General features: G+C 40.2%; 2 protein-coding genes across 6 annotated transcripts in view; one reads left to right on the top strand and one right to left on the bottom strand.

Annotated features, from left to right (window-relative positions):
• Positions 1-2: 2 nt before the first annotated feature.
• Positions 3-15656, bottom strand: pigl (phosphatidylinositol glycan anchor biosynthesis, class L). Its single transcript, XM_084374585.1, has 7 exons — positions 15357-15656; positions 13869-13968; positions 6892-6982; positions 5387-5454; positions 3264-3295; positions 1750-1883; positions 3-505 (listed from the first exon to the last, which is right to left on the bottom strand). The coding sequence occupies exons 1-7, from the start codon at positions 15613-15615 to the stop codon at positions 377-379; spliced, it is 813 nt and encodes a 270-aa protein (XP_084230711.1). The 5' UTR covers positions 15616-15656; the 3' UTR covers positions 3-376.
• A 574-nt stretch (positions 15657-16230) lies between these two features.
• The window catches only part of ncor1 (nuclear receptor corepressor 1), a 54411-nt gene continuing 51836 nt past the window's right edge, over positions 16231-18805 (top strand). For all 5 annotated transcript variants that reach the window (XM_084374583.1, XM_084374581.1, XM_084374582.1 and 2 more), the window contains exon 1: positions 16231-16375. The gene's annotated coding sequence lies outside the window, so the exon portion shown is untranslated. The remainder of the gene's footprint in view (positions 16376-18805) is intronic.

Raw genomic sequence — 18805 nt, 5'->3', positions numbered from 1 at the left:
GATACAAGAATCAAACCTTTTTTAATCAGAAGTATACCACAAATACTCTACAGTATCTACAACAATCTTTGGAATTATAAGATGATAAGAAATTCAAGCCCTAGTGTTGTTTTTATATACAGTGTAATGACCCAAAACAATAAAGATGTTTCTGTGCCAAAAGGACATAACACGCTTCTATAACTGTTATTTCAAAGTTATTTATAGAAAGTGCTGTTGAAAGAATTTTCAGGCTACTTTAGCCACTACAGTACTGGAAGAACTGGAAAAACAGCTCACTGGATGTGTAAACTGCAACTCGACTCACAGGTTTCAAGTAGTTAGCCAGTGGGGACACCTAACAGAGTAACAATCAGTGCATCTGGATGCGATTAACTTAATAGATCTTCAGGTTCTTTGGTCCTTGTGGGATGATTTGGAATGTGTTTACGAACATGTACCGAGAGAAGGCGATGTAGAGGTGACGAAACCACAGGAGTTGAGTGCGATGGCAAAGCATGGCGTCCTGAAAAGAGGAGAGGGTTGTTCAGGAGATTATACAAGCCATAACATCTCATGTCACAGCCATCAGTGCTTAAAGTCTGATGCTTAGAAAATCTATTTATTGCTTTATGGAATATAAGCCTGATGAGACATACTGTATACTGAATCAACTTCTCACTATGCTGCAGAGGTTAGAGGTAACGAAGTACAAATGCTTAGCTATTTCACTTAAGTATTTTTTTCAGGTATCTGTACTTTACTTGAGTATTTATTTTACACAACTTTTTACTTTACTCCCTCCATTTTAACACACATATCTGTACCAAGGCTTGTTGCTTTAGTTTTAAAAGGGCACTATGTAGTTTTGGAGAAGAAATTCAAACTCAGAATTTTAACATTTACAATATTAATGAGTCAATAATACAAACTCAGAAATATTTATTTGTTCCGTAACTGAATAAACAATTTTTCTCAGAGGAAAATAAGGTCCCAGAGCACTGTCTGAAACTAGAAAGGTGGCAGGGTCCGCCAAATATAAACAAAGTGAAACAGTATGAAATAGTGTTGTCCTTTAAGGTCACTTTGTTTATTCAGTTTATTCAGTCATGAATAGAGTTTGTTTATTAAGTTTGTTTCGGCGAAAAAATAATTTAAAAAAATCAGTCAATGAAGATCTTTCTCTTCTGATTAAAAGTTATTCCCCAAAACTACATGGTGCACCTTTAATGCAGTTGAGAGTTGAATTATCGATAATAGATTATTTACAACCAACCTAAAATGTCGGTATTTCACGTCCTGGGAGAGACACAACAATTAACTATATCTGTAGCGTGTTTACGAACAACTCGGACAAATCCTACAGAGTCTACCTTTAAGTTTAATAGTCTTTGAATTACATTAATATGACTCAAGGTTCAGTTAGCTTTGCACAGAAATAGCTTGTAGAAATGTCCTTCAGAGGGGTACTTTTTACTTTTATACTTTGAGTACATTTCAGAGCAGGTACTTTCTTACCTGAGTAAAAACACTGAATCAGTACAGTACAGTTTTCACATAAGTATCTGTACTTGAGTGAAGAATGAGTGTATTCTTGACACCCCTGCTCTGCTGTAGCGTCTCTTTTTCCAAACTTTATCCCCGCTCTTGCGCTCTCTCAGCACATATACTGTACATGCCCTTGTTAGAAGGTGCTAAAAAAACATGTGCACTTTATAATAGTAGACAGCAACGCGTCTCTGCCAACAAAGTGTCTATTTCGAGGCTTACTTTGGCTTGCCTGTAGCCCTGTGAGCCTGTAGTGCAGCGGAGACATGAGGGCAGCAGCCAACTGAGGGGGAGCTCGAGGAAGGAGATGTACTTCCTGAGGAGGCCAACAGTCACCAGGGAGAGCAAACGGCAGTCTTGGGGAGAAGAGACATAGACCTAGTTAGCTGTTAATATGTTAAACATTTCCAACAGCAGCTGACAGTCAACCAGGTCATTCTCGAACAGTGTAACACGGCTTCTTTTTCACACTTAGAATCATAGAAAAACTGGATAACCCTCTATAAAGATATTAGAACTATAAACCTTCACATGCAGTGGGAGATTGTAGGGCACAAGAGGCTTAAAGTTGTTAGTAATGAGCACTGAGTCTTGCTCTACAGCCAGGTGAGGAGGCTTATTACAATCACGTTGAGCCTAATTCTCTGCTGCCTCCTCTCCTGGAGGCTACAGTAAGACCAGTCAAACAGGGGAGGTGTAATAAATAACCAAAGAGCATGATTAATGATGCACCCACTGTTTTATGATTGCTCACTGCACGCACGGAGGGCGAGGCCGACTGGAGTTTTTTTGTCCCAGATAAAGTACTGTGGCCTCGGGAATTGGATGATAATGTCTTCCTGCCATTCAACAGCAAAGTGCAACCGTTGAGATCTCAGAGATGATTAACTGCATGGGCCTGCTGTGCTCGTTTCTTATCAAGCTGTCTGCTCAAACATTGATGTGGGTGTGCCCTGTGGGCCTCAATGTTTACCAAACTAGCAAAGTAATGAGCTGAGCCTGTCGGAACAGGTCGCCCCCTCTCTGTCCTACTTTTCCTTTCACATTCTGTTGAAGAAGAATAAAATTTCCCTCTCGTCATACAACCTTTCAGATGCAACTGAAAGTAAAAATTAAGTCTATGTAGGTTGAAATGAAACAAACAAACTGGGAGACATTTTGCCTGGACAGCAAAGATGTAAATTAAAGTATTTCTGATTCTGATTCTGATTCAAGACAGATTTTAACATCTGCTAACATCACACAGAATGAAACAACTGAAAAGTGGTTGACAAACAAACGTTTGTGTATTGTTGATGTTTCAGATATCCAACTGGCCTCATGCTGCCACCAGCAGACCAAAATGTATAGAGGTGAAACATGCGGCCCCTTTGAACAGGAGAGGGCGCTGTACATTAACAAAACACCCACTCTTGAGTCGGTGTTCACAGGACTTTCCAGGGTTCTCAATGTGGAAAGTACAGATTGAAGAGGTGGTGCTTCTCATGTAATTTCTTGCTTCGTCTAATTGTGAAGCAGTCTGTAAATTTAGTTGTGCTACTTCAAGCTTAATAATTCATATAACTTTTGTTTGGGCACGTCTACCCAGTGTCATCATACTTCACATCTGGTGAAGGGCGTTTCTATTAAAACAATTCTCTAAAGATTTTTTCTTTTACAGACAACCTTTCTAAGTGTTACAAGTGATACTTTGGTCACAAGTTTTAAACATTTTTAATCTATTCTATCCAACCTACCATTGGGTACTTGTCCAGTGGAAGCGAGATGGCTGTGAGAGGAGAAAAGAACAATGTTACGCACTGTAAAAGTAAATAAAGTTAACATTTTAATGATACGTCTTACTGATGGGGTTTGTGTTGGCTTCACCTTTACAAAAAATGGCCACAGTGTGACGATTCTGCTTGCCAAAATGTAAATGTAAATTTGGTTACACTGGGTTCAACTAGGGCTGGGCAATATTGACTTTACATAGTTATATCATCTAATATTTTGGATATCTTTACATTGCGATATGGCATAAGTGTTGTCTTTTCCTGGTTTAAAGACTGCATTACAGCAAAGTGATGTACATTTCTGAAAAGACTATTTTACTGTTCTAAGACTTGCCTTTACCCTTATAGTCAGTATATCCACATTACTGATGATTACTTGTGTTAAAGGAGCATCTTACCCAAAAATTAAAAACTTTGTAGTTGGCTACTCACTCCCATGCAGATTGAAAGTCAGCTGAAGTTTTGTAGTCCACATAACATTTCTGGAGCTTCACAGCAAAACAGCTTTGCAGCATTCTCCCAAAACAACTGATGGAGATGGTGACTTTTTTTTCTGTTAAAAAACCCTGTAAAAGAATATAGCCCTTAGATCCCAGATTGATCTGAGAAGATGTTATTTACACCCTTTTTCTGGCCAAAATCTTCACTGTAGCTGCTAGGCTAAAGGGTATTAAAAAAACGTCTTTTTAAAAATCAATCTGGGATCTCTGGGCTAGCTGTTTGGAGACATTTCATGTTTATTTTTTGGGTTGTTTTTTTGTTTTCAAGCAAGTCCCCATCTACTTCAGTTGTTCAGGTGAACGCTGCAGTGTTGTTTTGCTGTGAAGCTCCAGAAATGTGTTGTTCACTAAGACACCTGCCTTTTTGTGGGCATGGGAGCTGAGTAGATAATGACTGAATTTTCGGTTTTGGGCGAACTTTGACTTTAATATTTTGTGAAAGTACCCTGTTGCAATAATGATATCGAGGATTTTAGACAAAAATATTGTGATATAGCTTTTTTTTTTATTTTAGTATTTTTTTGTGCCTTGGGATGAGAGAGAGGGAGGGGGGGCGACATGCAGCGAAAGGCCACAGGTTGGACTCGAACCCTGGGCCGCTGCAGTGAGGAGATATATATTGTGTATCACAATACAGCCTGAAAATATTTACTATTATCTTAAGTTCCTGGTTACAACACAAAACTGCTAAGATCGATTGTAAGCCCACAGAAAAGGCCTTGGAGTAATGCTGCCAAGCTACTGAAACATCTTTCACTGCGTGTGTTTCAGGTCATGTTGTTCAGTGTTGGAGGGTTTTTTTTTCTGTGTAGCAAAACACAATTTCATAGAGCACTTCAAGTCTTGGTGGGAGCACAGACAAGTTTTCCTTTCAAACTTGAATTTCAATGTGCTATAGCTGTTAACATGTTGACAAAAAACAAGCCATCAAGCTTTGGAGCACTGTGGAAACTAGTGCACAGCCCCTCTGGGTTCCAGCCTAATGGGAATCATGAGATGTGATTTGGAGAGCTCACATCTTATCAACAGATGAGGCCCACAGACTGACAGAGAGCCATATAGGCTCAGTGAGGGAAAAGGCCATGACTAACGCGGCACACAATTAAGGCATCAGCGCAACACAGGGACAGCAAAGTACACTTCAGAGTGCAAAACACATTTTTTTTTTCCCTAACCAACAGTCTGATGCAACTTGCTTGGTTGGCCTCTCCAAACCAGAGCTGCCCTCCCACCTCACCACTTCAGGGACAGGATTTACTGCTGCTCTCTGGGAGCGAAGCCGAGTGCCTCTGAGGACTCTGTTTGGATGACCTCTCAGCTATGTAACAGACCAATTCTGAAAAACATGCTGTGTGTGTGTGTGTGTGTGTGTGTGTGTGTGTGTGTGCATCTTTGTGGGGAAACATTTGGAAAGATGGATGTTGATGCGAGTCTAAATGTTCTGCATTTTCCTAGACGGTGTTTTACGACTGTGGAGTGGGCGGATTTCTGTGTGCATGTGTAAGCCACATAATATCCCTGAGGACGGCGTCTTTAAGTTGAGGGATTTAAAAAAAAAATATCAAAGCCTTAAAGTTCAGTGAGTACCTGACAGCTTTATGGATGGCTATGTGATTGGCATGGCCGCTCACTCCTCTTCCATCGAAGGTCAGCACCTGAAACAACAAAATATCTCACTGTGTGGGTGTAAAGCCAGAATCTGGGCATCTAAAAGTGAATTTAAATAAACGGAGGCAAAGACAGAGGGAGAGATTTTTCTTGGTTTGGTGGACGGGTTTCTGTGTCTGACTGTGGAGCTGCTTGGCAGCTGACAACTGATATTTAAAAACCTTTTTCTGTTTGCATGCTTGCACACCAGAGGAAGCGAGTGAAAGAAAAAAAAAATCAGGTCAAAGGGAAAGAAAAAGTGCTTGACTAAAGATTTGGCATTTGCTGCACTCAGTCGTATTCTACCATGACTGGGACTTTGCAATCAACATAAATTAAGCATAAGCTCTTTTGGTGGTTTGTTTATGGAAAAGCAAGGGACTGGCATGCTGTCTGACCAAAGAAACAATATTTTACAGTTTAGGGCTGCACGAATTACCTTCATTATCGATTAATTTGCCAGTCATTTATATGATTAATTGTTTAGTCTATAAAATGCTCATCAGTTTTCTAGAGCCCAAAGGGACATTTTCAAGTTGCTTCTCTTGTCCAACAAACAGCTCAAAACACAAAGACTCTTCATTGACCGTCATAAATGAAAAAGAGAAGAAGCAAATTGTCACATTTAAGGAGCTGGAACCAGCAAATGTTTGACAGTTTTGCTTGAAAATGAAGCGTAAGAGTGCAACAAATTTTCTTTTAATTGGCTCATCGTTTAATTCACTAAGCAGGGAAAGTAAATTGTTTTTTCACATCTAGCTGTGCATCTTTCCTGCATGTGTGTATCAGGGAAGGGGTTTATGTGCAACTGACGCGATTCTCCTGCCTACTTTTTAGTCTAGAGGCATTTTTTGCTGCACAGCCTGACAGGATGGGAGGAGACCATGTTTGTTTGTCTTCTTTGATAACTAAAAGAGTTCGCAACTACAGGACAGAAGAACCCAGATGTGCAGATGTGTGTTCATCTTCCCTACAGAACTTTTTCCCCCCATTGCTGCGATACTTTGTTTGTCAGAGTATTTGTCTACTTGTTGAGAGCGGACCGGATGAAAATTCTTTGATTCTAAATTTGCCTCATTCCCGTTGGCTAATAGTGCGGAACAACACCGGGGCAGATAAGGATCTCTGTGTAAACAAAGAAATTGAATCCAAACCTTCTGCTGCGGCAGAGGCCATTTCCCCTCGATTTAAGGGAGGCTCAAAGTACAGTCGGAGTTGGAGGAAAAGAGACAGCTGCGGCTGACAGGATTATTATACAGACCACAGTGAAACTGGGATAATGAGCTAGAGAGCTGTGGTGCCAAAACATATGGTAAAGAGCAAACAAAACAATACATGGGTTTTGTACACACAATGGCAGGGGGACTGTGTGTTAACATCAAACAGGAAATGACAGAAAAGCCACTGCTTTGAGAGGAAAGAATTTAGCGCAGAGTTGACATTACCATGTTGAAGGAGTGAGCTCTGATGTGCTTCACAATTACAGAAGAGACCAATGAGACGCTCCATTCTGCTTTGGGATCATCTGGCAGTTTTCTGCAAAGAAAGGGACAGTGATTTTACAACAGGGTTTCACTGAGATACAAGTGAAACCCACAACGTTTGTGCATTGTGCCTGCATACACAACATAAGCATGCTGAATGTTTCTTAGGCTGTGCAATTTTATTCCTTTCCGAAAACCAAGATTTGTGCACAGTGCAGATTTAACCCTGTGTTTGAAGAAAGGCTGTTGTGGAATGCAAACACGAGGGAGTGCTGATAGGAAGTCCAGGGGTTAAGGGTCGGAAGGCCCTTAGCATCATGTTCTTCTGAAACTACAGCCTGGAGACAACACGGAGCATACATCAAACATTACACTTGGCCAGCCCGAGCTCTTTGGCTACTAAACATGCACGGACTCCCTTTTTGGCAGAAATAATATCTGATTTTTTCCCCTTGGTTTAGAAAATATGAGCATTGCTTTTTATGGTTGTTCAACGTTCCCCTGGAACTCGAGAGAAACCAGCCACAAAAAATAAAGAGGAAAGTACTTAAAAACCTACTCAGGCTGACTCAGATATGAGCTGGGTCAACGCAGTTCACATAAAAGTCCCGAGGGTTGCATTTGAAGTGTAGTTGATTCAGTTTGTGCACCAGTCATTATTTCTCTGCTGTATATTGATCAAAAACACACACAAACAAAACAAAAGAACCCTGAAAAGACAGTTTGAATAAACCAAACTGTGGGGGTCTTGGTTCAAGCAGATAAGCAGAGAGATCAATGACGTGTTGTTGTACACATGGGGGCGGCGCATGTGCATGTATATATAAGTGCATAGAGTGGGGTAGGTGTGGGGGTGTGTCAACAGTTGCTCCCCTCCCCTTGGTTGCAAACAATGAGCCAGGACAGTTGAGCTGGTAGAGGGAAGTGATGGATTAGGCCACAAATCTATTGGCTGCCACTGGTGTGAGGGTCAGGCTTTGGTGTAAGGGGTGGAGCGGTGGGGGTCGGCTGTGTCACAGGGAGGCGGGGCAGATGGATGGGGGTTCAGAGATAGTTTAAAACTGTCTGTCATCGAGTGAATGCACTGCTGTGACACGTAGATACCACTGACATGTCATAAGGCCTGTGTGTGTGTGCGTGTGTGTCCATGCTGTTTATTTGAGTAGGGTGGCCTGTGAAATGGAACCTTGTGTAAATCTTATGCAGCATTTCACATATGTAACCAATGTGACATGCTGCATGCTTCAAATGAATAAAACACAGGCCTAATCTTTTAATAACTGCTTTATACAGAAAGCTAACACATAAAAGTAGAGGATTTTGTTGGACTGAATATTTGAGTATATCTGTTTTTTATTGTTGCATTTATTCATTTGTTATTTTAGACATTTTGTCTTCCAGCTTGACAACCGCAGCTAAGCACAAGCCTGCAACGAGCGGGTGAAAAAAGAAAAGAAAAATGAACAACAGACATAAGACACCTGACCTTTCTCAAGCAGGATGCAGGCTGAATGTCAGCTTCACCATGGCAACGGTGCAAAATGTCCTAAAGTAACCTCCACAGCTCCCCCTTTTGTAGTTTTGCATGTGGATGTCTAATTGCTTGCAGGCATCTGTATGCAGTGGTTGAACTTTGGCCCAGTAAGGGGATTCTGTGTGTGTGTGTGTGTGTATGTCGGAGAGGGCTTGTTTAGTCTGGTCACATGGACCACAGGCCTGCGAAACTGCCAGACTTCTGTCCACACAGTCAGATTATATGTCCTGCTGGGAACGGCTGAGATGCCACTACAAACTGACAGTCCGCCCACAATATCCCACCGTAATAAGGCAGTTACAACTACAGTTACAACACCAATACAAACAGCGATTTGGAGACATTTGTGGTGGCAGGTTTTGCCAATTTTCACTCATGTCGAGATAATAAAACGGTTATGAAAACAACCATGGAAATAATGCTGTTAACCATGGAAATAATGATGTTGTTTTGAAAGTAAGTTGTGCAGAAAAAGAACAATCGAACGTGACAACATCGCAGTGTGTTGCTGGCTGCAGGACTCGGTGAAATGGGAAAAGCATCTGTTTGACTATGCAGAGGCCACTGTGTGCTGGTGACAAATGTATCTGGGATAAAAGCACAGCCAGAGGTCAGTGGCAAGGCTGGAACATCTCTCCACTATTTAACGCGCCCTGCCATGTGCTTATAAAACAGCCAGGTCTATTTTTACTTCTGATCAATGTATATTTAAACCTTGTGTGGGGATAGAGTGTTACAGAGTATACCGCTTTTCTGAACTGAACTGAGCTCGTTGTATTGATGCATACAGAGGATTGCACGAATCCAATCAAAAATAAAAGCTTTCAGTTTGTGATTGAATTCTGGGTAAAGATGTATTTCAGTTAAGTAAATATGAAGTATGTTATCACGATTGTGTGAGAGCGGGGCGTTGCTTCACTTCAGTCCGGTGGATAGTGTAATGAAGAAGTGCAATGGCTGGATTTGTGCAGTGAGCAGCTATAATTGAGTGCAGGGAGCAGACACAGGTCAAGCCAGTGCAAGTGCAGAGGCAGCAGAGCGTGCTCAGATCCAGCTTGATCACAAAGGCCCCAAAATGCACTGGGGCCCCAGATACTGTCAACACAGCTGTCCTATTCATTGAGCATTAAAGGGAAAATCCTATTTTAAAGCAGAATTCACGTGTTATTCCATAGGTTACAGTTGGTAGTGAGCAAGTCTCACCCATATCTGCCATCATGAAACATAACCCGCACTGTGCACTACACTTAAGTTGTGACTTTAGCTTGAACCCAGAAGTCCAGTGGATCCAGTACATCACACTATCCTGATGAATGGGATGATTTTTGCTCAGTTCTAATACCGTTTTACTGAGTTGGACAATATCTTGATATTACTCCACTTGTATGATGACGTCAATTAAAGCTTTGTTTACAGTCAGTTTTACTCCTTACTATTGTTTTAATCCTTGAGCTCTGAAATGTGTTGAATGAATGTTGTCCCTCAAAAAGCATCCAAGATATTTTAAAGGAACAAGGAAACTGTAGTCATTATCTACTCAATGGTAAAGCCGTGCGAATGGAAAGTCAGGTGAAGTTTCGTGGTCCATAAAGAATTTCTGGAACTTCACAGCAAAACAGAGGTGCAACATTCTCCTGAACAACTGAAGTAGATGGGGACTTGTTTTGAAATGTAAAAAACCCCAAAACAACTGGAAACAGGGGATGTTTGTGGAGAAATGTTGTGGACAACGAAACTACACCTGACTTTCCATTGGCATGAGGCCGAGTAGATAATTACTGAATTTTCATTTTTGGGTGAACTGTTCCTTTAAGCATTTTAAATACAGTATAATTTACTTTTGTGTCTGATTTGCAGTCTTCTTATACACTGGCTTTGCTGGTGCATTGCAGTATGTCTTTGGTGCCTGTAGGATAATGTGAAACCACTGGCAGGAATGTGTAGCACGTCAACCAGAAGGAACAACACCTATGCATCCTTGTATGCTTGAGGTCAAAAACACCACAGGGAACCTTTAATTCTTTTAACAAGATGACCTATATCACAAATGGTCTTAAATGAATATGCTGTCAGAAACACATTTAACTGAACCAAGACAGGATTTAAAGTGTCATTACAAGACCACATTACTCACTAACATCCATTCTTTGGAAAACTTGTGTCATGGCTGACATGCAAAGGAATAGCACACTTCCTGGTTTGTGTTTGCATTAAAAAGAAATAATACCCAGCTTGGCTTAAAGCCCCAGGGCAAACATCTTGAGCACACAAACTCTGAGAATCTGCTCCAGGGTTTGGTCCCTTGATAGCATCACATAAAAATCTCAGTTCTTCTGCCAAGGTGCTCATTGGCTCATAGCTATTGAGTTTGTTTTGGACTTGACATAATCCTTGATGAAAGCTTTTTAAATGCTTGATATTATATTGGGGGATCAGCACTGCTACAGCACTACTGTATTTTAGCTACACTCACCTCCAGTCATCCTTGTCTAACCCACCATCCATCTGAAGTGCATGAGTTTGTCTGAAAACCATACACACTGATTTGGTCTCTGTAGTTCTATACAACAGTCATTTCCCAAACTAGTGATGCTCACGTGTTGTTTCAAAACTACAAAAACATCAGAGGGTATGGTACGTTTACTATGTCGATCCAAAATACAATATTTTTCTCAGTATCCTCATTGACAGCAGCTTGGTAGGTTAAAGCAGTTGTCAGTGAGAAACTGACAACTGAACTTTGAACTTTGCAATTATTTGCCCACAAAACACTTGAACTATGACGTACGAACTATTTGAAAAAGTCAGTGGACCTTGAATAATTTGTCCAGGGCTCTTTTTTACACATTCATAATGCAAAGTTAAAGTGCATGCTTTTAATACATGGCATGGACGGGTGGTAGAAACATTCAAAAAATAGTCCTGTTAAGATCTACAGTTTGGAGAAGACGGATATCTAAAAATCGCTGACTCCGTTTCATGGACATATATTTTGTCCATCTGATCTGAAGGACAGACACACACACCTCTGTTAACACATTAAAGTTCAACTGCACCACAAACTACAGCCTCCAGTTTAAACAAAAAACAGATCATTTAAACTTCATGCAGGTAGGAAGAATTGCAGGACTGTTAAACTGGACTGCATGACTGTAACTGCGCAAATCAAACTGACAAGATAGAGCTTTGGTTTCTAATCAGATTTTCTAGTTCCTATTCTCTGCAAACTTTAGCCTTGCATCTTTTTCTTTCTCAGTGGAGAACAAAATGATCAGTGAGAAAAACAGGGCTCGAGTCAAGGATGTACATCTGCACATACTTGGGCAGTGAAGGTTAAGAGCAAAGCCAAAGTGTGGCTAGCCATGTGCAGACGCACAAGGAGAAAAACAGTTTGGACTGACCTACATTAGCAGTGCTCAGAGCATTGCCAAAATGTATCCCATAGTCCTTGGCAGTTGGCTTCAGCAGACATGGACAAGAGCAGGAGGAGGAGGAGGAGGAAGAGGAGGAGGAGGAGGAGGAGGAGGGGGGGTGGAACAGGGAGAGAGAGAGCTTGGTTGTGAGAGAGTGGGGCTGGGGCTCTCAAAGTGCTGATTAGGTGTGTGTTTTGGGCAAACAACAGAATACACAGAAAGGGAAAACGGGCTACACTCCAGTTCAGCAGAAGTGCAGACAGTACTGAGATCAAAGTTCAGCTATATTCTGTGTGCACAAGATGATAAAACTGGGAAGTCTGTGCGTGTGTATATAACAACACACACACACCCCAACAATGTTCTCTAGGGCAGACAACCTGGGCAGGCTGCCAGCTTGTTACTGTGAGTTCCAGGTTAGTGCCAGAGTTCATGCAGCTCTCCTGGCGAGCCAACATGTAGAGACTCACATGTAGGCAGCCCTGCGGTTCCTAGAAACTCCAAACATTTTCAAGGAAAGCTACAGAGCTGATCCAAAGGAGAAAAAAAATCCCCCTCTTCAACATCACCTTTTACCGCTACTTTCTCTGTAACTTGACCTTGCCAAGAGCCAGAGCCTGGAGACTGAGAGCCTTACAGCTGCAGCAACAACAAAATATAGGAGAAAACAGAAAAGAGGAGCAACGTCCACAAGAATTTGGACAGCGATACAGTTTGAAGTGAGGTTTATGAGGGAAGTCTGTTTTAACTTGGAGGCATTCACAACCACACTGAAAGAGCGATAGCTGTTTCTATATGTCATGTATGGCATTTATGGAGATAATATACATATTTTATTCAGTGAAGTCATACATTTTCATCGTCTCCTGTCAAGAACCTATATTATGTACTTGTTTCCATACTGCTCTAAGATGAATGAGAGCTAGCAAACAACGCCAGTGTTTTGTTTGAACTGTTCTTGCAACACAGCTGGAATGTGCAACTATTTTCTTTCCACTAATTTTCCCACAGAGCTCCACAAGAAAATTGTTGGGGAGCAACAGAAAAGGAAGAAGTAGGACCCATCATCCGCAAAAAGTTTTCAATTCAAGAAACACTAAGAAGTGAATTGACACTTTGGTCAATAGCCAAAATTGACCTAAAGTCAGTAGTTAACCCTAACCCATCTTGGATTGAAGAGGAAAATATCTTTCAATAAATGGGCAAGTAACGTGCAAAAAACAATGTCAACCAGCCCTTAAGCCATCCAAATGTCCCTTAACTTACTCACTGACATTGACTGATCCTCTGTGTTCAAAAGGTTAAATGAATGTGTAAAAAAAACTAACAAAGGTAAACAATAAATGTTATAATAAGTTATTAACCAAAAGACATTTAATTATAATTTTAAAACTTGCTTTATTATACTTTAGCGATTGATAAATAAATAAATAGATATGTGGATATATATTGTAGATAGATGGTTAGATAGATAGATTGAAGTCAGTTTGGAATTATAAAGCTTTTAAAGGGGCTCCATGTGTGTCCCCCAGGGCTGACCTATCACTGCCTGAGGCCTAATCATTTATTTCCCCTGTGACACGGAGCTAATACATCAGGCCAGGCTCGATCAGCTCTGTTGTAGTGAGAACAGATGGGTGTGATTTGTGGTCAACTTTCTAGCTGTTCTGACAGACACTGGGTGGCTGGGAGGAGAATAATGGCCTCCAGCAGGGAGACTTGCTGAGCTGAGATCCTACTCCTTAAAAGAAGGCAGCATAAGTATATTTGGTTTATTTCAATTTTCAGCAAAAAATTAGTCTTGGTTTTGAATCATTTTCAATCTCAATCTGCAATGGACAAGTACAGTATAAACATGTTTAACACACAAATAAGAATATTCAACAGTGCAAATTCTTACAAGCCAAAACAAACACAGTGCTTTCAACATTTAATGGCACATCATTGAAATGTTGTAATTTGTATGCTGTGTGTTGGAGATGGCTGCTTACTTATGGTCCACTATGGTGATTCTGGATACTGGTATCCCCAACACGGCACAGCTGTTGAGAAGTTCTTGTTTACGCTGAGCTCCTTGATGGTAGAAGTTTCCTGGATAATATAAACAAATTTGGCTATAGATGTACCGTAATGAAAGGAAAATCTAAATCAAAGTCTAAACTCTGTAAGCAGATTCTGTCTAAGTGCCCAAAAACTTAAAATTGAGTGTTTCACTGTGGGATGTTTAAAGTGTCCTTAAAGAGGTAGTTACAGAGTACATGCTAGCTAAATTTAGCTTCCTATGAACAAAAGAGCATGTAGACTTGCTTTTTTTATTTGTATTTTTCCCTTATTATGGGTATTGTCTTGTCTTGCTTTGCTGAACTGTGGTTGTTTTGCTGGTATTTTGTGCCAAGGAGTAATATGTTTATAATGCTGTCTCGCTTGCCGTCTTCTTGTTTGGCTTTTATTTTGTGGTGCTTTATGTGTTCTACATGAGAACTAGGATGGAAATAAGCCTTTGACTTTATTGTGTTTTCTTCCTCAATGATTTTTAATGCATGTATTGACTACAGTTTTTTTAATGTTTTTTTAATGATCAAATAAATTCCTTCATTCATTCATTCATTGATTTTGAAATATCGTGTTTCCTTTAGCTGTGTAATAAAAAATAGTCCTCTAACATCAGTTAGGCTGGCTCAAAATGAAATACAGCATTGTACAGACATGAAACATGTTTAATTTGTGTTTTTAATACCAGTAAAACAAGCAATGACACCTTTTGGAAATTGAGTAGGTAGGAGACAACAGTTGATAGCATTTCTTTCTAAAGATGCCTCCTGTTCACCCAAGAAGTCCTTGTTCATTTTAAGTCTTAAGATATAGATATATTTTACCTAAGCTTTAACTATATTTTACATTAACATGAAACAATCGCAAACTCGACTGGAAAGAAAAACAAGGCCAGCTTTCTTAACTCTAACAATAGCTGACAGTAGAGGATGATTTAGTCACTCAAAAATCATGAATAAAAGACCAACAAACACCTTCCTGGATATTGTAGGCTGTTATTATGTGGACACAACATAGTATGATTTTAAATAGAAAAGGATTTCAGCTCTGTTTGTTTCAAGCAGTCACGTGTTAGCAACAATATTTTTCAATTTTTCTAAAATGAATAATAAAAAACAATTTAGCGCACCTCATCTACAAGCATTAATCAGTTATTTAGTCAGACACGGTCGCTCTGCAAAGCATGTATGTGATGTTTTTGCTCAGTGGTTGACAAGCAAAGCCACTGTTTTGGGAGAGCTGAGATTCAACTTACTTTCGTGCTTTGTTTTTTTACAATATTCAGTTAAATCTAATGGGTGAACCGTGTAATTTAAACAAGCTAACGTTGGTTAGCAGCAAGCCACATGATCAACATGTATCTCTCCGTAACTTAACACTGAATTCTTAACGTTATTTATGCAAACAGTAGTATGCTGTAGCTTTACCTTCAGACAAACACAGCAAATGAACGCTGGCATTTAACTCAACGAGCCGTATGATCGTTGGCGCGAAGAACATGCACTCATCATCCGGATGCGCAGTTACAATCAGAGCTCTGACATCTGCTCCGTCTAGTTCTGTGCCGGAGGAAACGTCCAGTACATCTTTCAACGACTTCACCAAAGTTCGCCGGTGTCGATAGTAAATGCATTTTATCCAGACAAAATAGGATAAAACTATGAAGACAACCAGGTAAACACTCATTATTTTGACCGTTACCGTAAACAATCCGTGTAAAGACAAAAGTCTAACGTGCAAATGGTTCCACTTTTACAAAAATATACAGTTTGTCTGATAGCCTATATCTAACGTCACCCATTCTTAGAGAATGCAATAAGTATCATAACTAAGTCCAAAAAAGGAATGGCTGTCCATTTTTAGTCCCATAACGGTGTGTTTAACTCTCTTGGAGTCACCGTCGCTTTCTTAGTTAATTTCTGTTTAAATCAACCTATTTGGAGAACAAACACATGAATTAGGCACTTAATAATCTTCTGACTTATTTGAGTGAAGACTACCCTGAAAATGGATTGGAAAGTTAATGAACCATGCCAGACTGGCGTTGCTGGAAAAGTAAAAATTACAAACACCACGAACATTACCGTGTTGGAGGGGACTATTTAGCTGTCACACAGCATTATCCTTGCAGGTGCATAAAAATCCAAATTGAAAAAAATAAATATTTATCAAAAGAGTGACATAACAGTCCGCCTACTTTTCAAATAGGTAGATTATAGTTTTCTTTATAGGTACAATTTGTAGAGGAGCGTTAGCACCCTGTGGATCCAACCGAGTAGGGACAATTTATTTTACCCTGTCAGGACATCGACCGACAAATGCGGCGCAGCCTTCAGTCTGCCTAGTCGTCCACAGCTCACAACCCGCGGATTTACAATCAACATTTGACACACAATTCTGCCCTGGGATACCTTTCTCTCCCATCGGTATATTTTCTAAATATGAGGTGAGTGCATATCGCTTATATGCAACAAAGCAACATGTTTAATTAGCACGCTATTTAAGCGCCCGGGTCTACGCTGAAAATCTGCCTTGCAAGATGGCGACGTGGTTGAGAATTCAAAGGTGAAATACGGGCTAAGTTAGCTAGCTAGCGACAACAACAACATCTTAAACGTCGCGTTATCACGTTAAAGTGTAAAAGTAGCATATCCCTTAAAGTTTACGTTTATTATTGTGCATGTTTATGGTGCATTTCCGGAAAAGCTCTCTGTTGTGGAAACGGACCCATCCCCCAAGATAAGCTACAAATCCCATTGCGTTTATATGACAGTATGCTGTAAAAAGACAACAATAACAACACATAGCAGCAGTATCTTTGACTGCTAGGCTTTGTATGTGGACATGATGTACATCATGGCTGCTGGGTCTACAGATAAATCACCACAGAGACTATTATAAATGATCTCTCAAAATGAACTTCACAAAGCATTTCACCGTGAAACGACGAAGACTGACCAAAAGCAGAGTCATTTTTATAACATGAGACTGCATCCCTTAAACCACGTCGGAAAATTCAATTAAAGACTGCTGAAATGCAGAGGAAGGGGAACACCCAGGAGCGAATGTACTAAAGCCACAGTTTCTTTTATCTAAATTCATGCTCCACGTTCAAACAGATAAAACAGGGATACAACTTAAACTGTATCTGTAAACGGTCCATTAGATGATTCCCACCGTGAATTTTGCGAGTTATTACAAAAGGAGGAACAAAGCTGAGAAGCACGTCATGGATAATCAGGTCACTAACAGGGGTTGCAAAAACTGATGCTGAGGATAAGTATATCAATTTCATCCGACTTACACAGTTGCTTTGAAGAAAAAACAAACATATATTAATGGATTTATTGTCTCCCTTAACCGGAAGGATGCTGTGACACAGGCCTGTACCAAGGAGGTCTGCTTATTGCCCTTTTCCATTGGGAGCACAGAGGAACGAATAATGAGATTGAAATACATGAAGAAAAATTTGTAGAAGATTTACATAAGGAGCAAGACCTCGGATGAAAGATGACAAAGTCCCCCCTAACAGCATCAGTGCAACAAACTTTGTTTCCTGTTTCATTGATTGCCAGACATGCTGGTAAATATTTGGCCACCGCTTTATAGTACAGCTCAAGTTCCTCAATTTAAAGCATGATGGTTATTTCATAGATGTAATCGATGACAGTAGATCGGCCAATTATTTTTTGATGTGTCAGGCTAGAGAAGGAGCAAATTATATCAAGTTTACAGAACAGTTAAAGTAAAACACTAAAACGTGCATGGTGGTTGTCACATTTTGAGGCAGCTGAAGTGTGCTTCTGTTGTTGTTTCATCTGCTCCTTATTGTTAAGCTGATTTTTCACTCCTTGTCCTGGCTCTAAGCTAGGAGGTGCTGCTGAAAATGAGACGTAGCCTCATATACATTTAAGAACCAGATTCATGACTTGTCTGGTGTTGGCTTTGTGTAGAGGCCGTGGGAAATAACAAGCGTTGTTACTGCCTCTATGGTTTCCACAGGTATAATTCAAAATTATGTCATTTTTAATAAGAAATGGTAGATATAAAAACAGCTATCCCATTCATGGCAAAAAACAAACAAACAAACACATGTCTACTAGCTGTATTAACTGCTGTTGGTTACTTGTTTTTTTTTCTGTCACTGATATATTTTGTATCAGTCCTGAAAATGTGAAAGTGGTTCATAAATTCCGGGACCCACCAAACTCTGTGGCCTGTGGACTGAAAAAATTAAATAGGTTTCCAAAACAGCTTCCCGCCCAGGTTATGGTGGTAGTGACTGTCCCTTTTTCCAACATTGACATGTCCTGGCATGGTGGTCAAGCTGCACATTGGATGTATGACAGATGCATGACAGAATAGAAATGAAAGAGCCAGCAGAACACAGATGCATACAATGGATTATTTTGATTAATGGCAGAAAGAGCCCAAAAAACAGAGTGATGTAGCTCTAAATCAACCCGCGGTAGCTTTTGCTGTCCTTTGCTGTTGCAAAGTACTGGGATATCAATACTGGGATATGTAAGTCATCTTTATTAGAGACCAGACATTCAGCAAAAACGATTCCAGTTCTTCCTTACTCTGTCATGGGTCAGGTTCTTTGTACATTGCTTAACTCATCCAGGCTAACATGATATTAAGCTGCTAAAGTAAACTTGCTCATTTCCATCTCGCCAACATTGTTTAGATGCAAGTGGATTGCTTTGTTAATCTTGGATAAAATTCTGTCAGCTAACAATTGGATCTTTATTCTGCTCTAATGGCAACATGAGTGGAAAGTTAAAACCATGATAATTTCTCATGTGATTGGTTGTCGTAACATGCAAAGGCAAATGGCACCTTTTTACCACAACTGTGCAGCAGACGTTAATTA

This window comes from Pagrus pagrus (assembly GCF_965226575.1).
Source record: "Pagrus pagrus genome assembly, chromosome: 14".
Classification (NCBI taxonomy): Eukaryota; Metazoa; Chordata; class Actinopteri; order Spariformes; family Sparidae; genus Pagrus; species Pagrus pagrus.
Note: the sequence above shows the minus strand (reverse complement) of the source record. Positions and strands in the feature narration are given on the sequence as shown.

Bases quoted from the DNA above. Each gene is read 5' to 3' on its own strand.
- pigl (XM_084374585.1), bottom strand. From the start codon at position 15,615: ATGAGTGTTTACCTGGTTGTCTTCATAGTTTTATCCTATTTTGTCTGG. The intron at 1,884-3,263 runs GTAGGTTGGATA...CTTCTCCCCAAG, and splicing joins CACTGGACAAGTACCCAATG to ACTGCCGTTTGCTCTCCCTG. The intron at 506-1,749 runs GTAAGCCTCGAA...TCCTCTTTTCAG, and splicing joins AGGGCTACAGGCAAGCCAAA to GACGCCATGCTTTGCCATCG.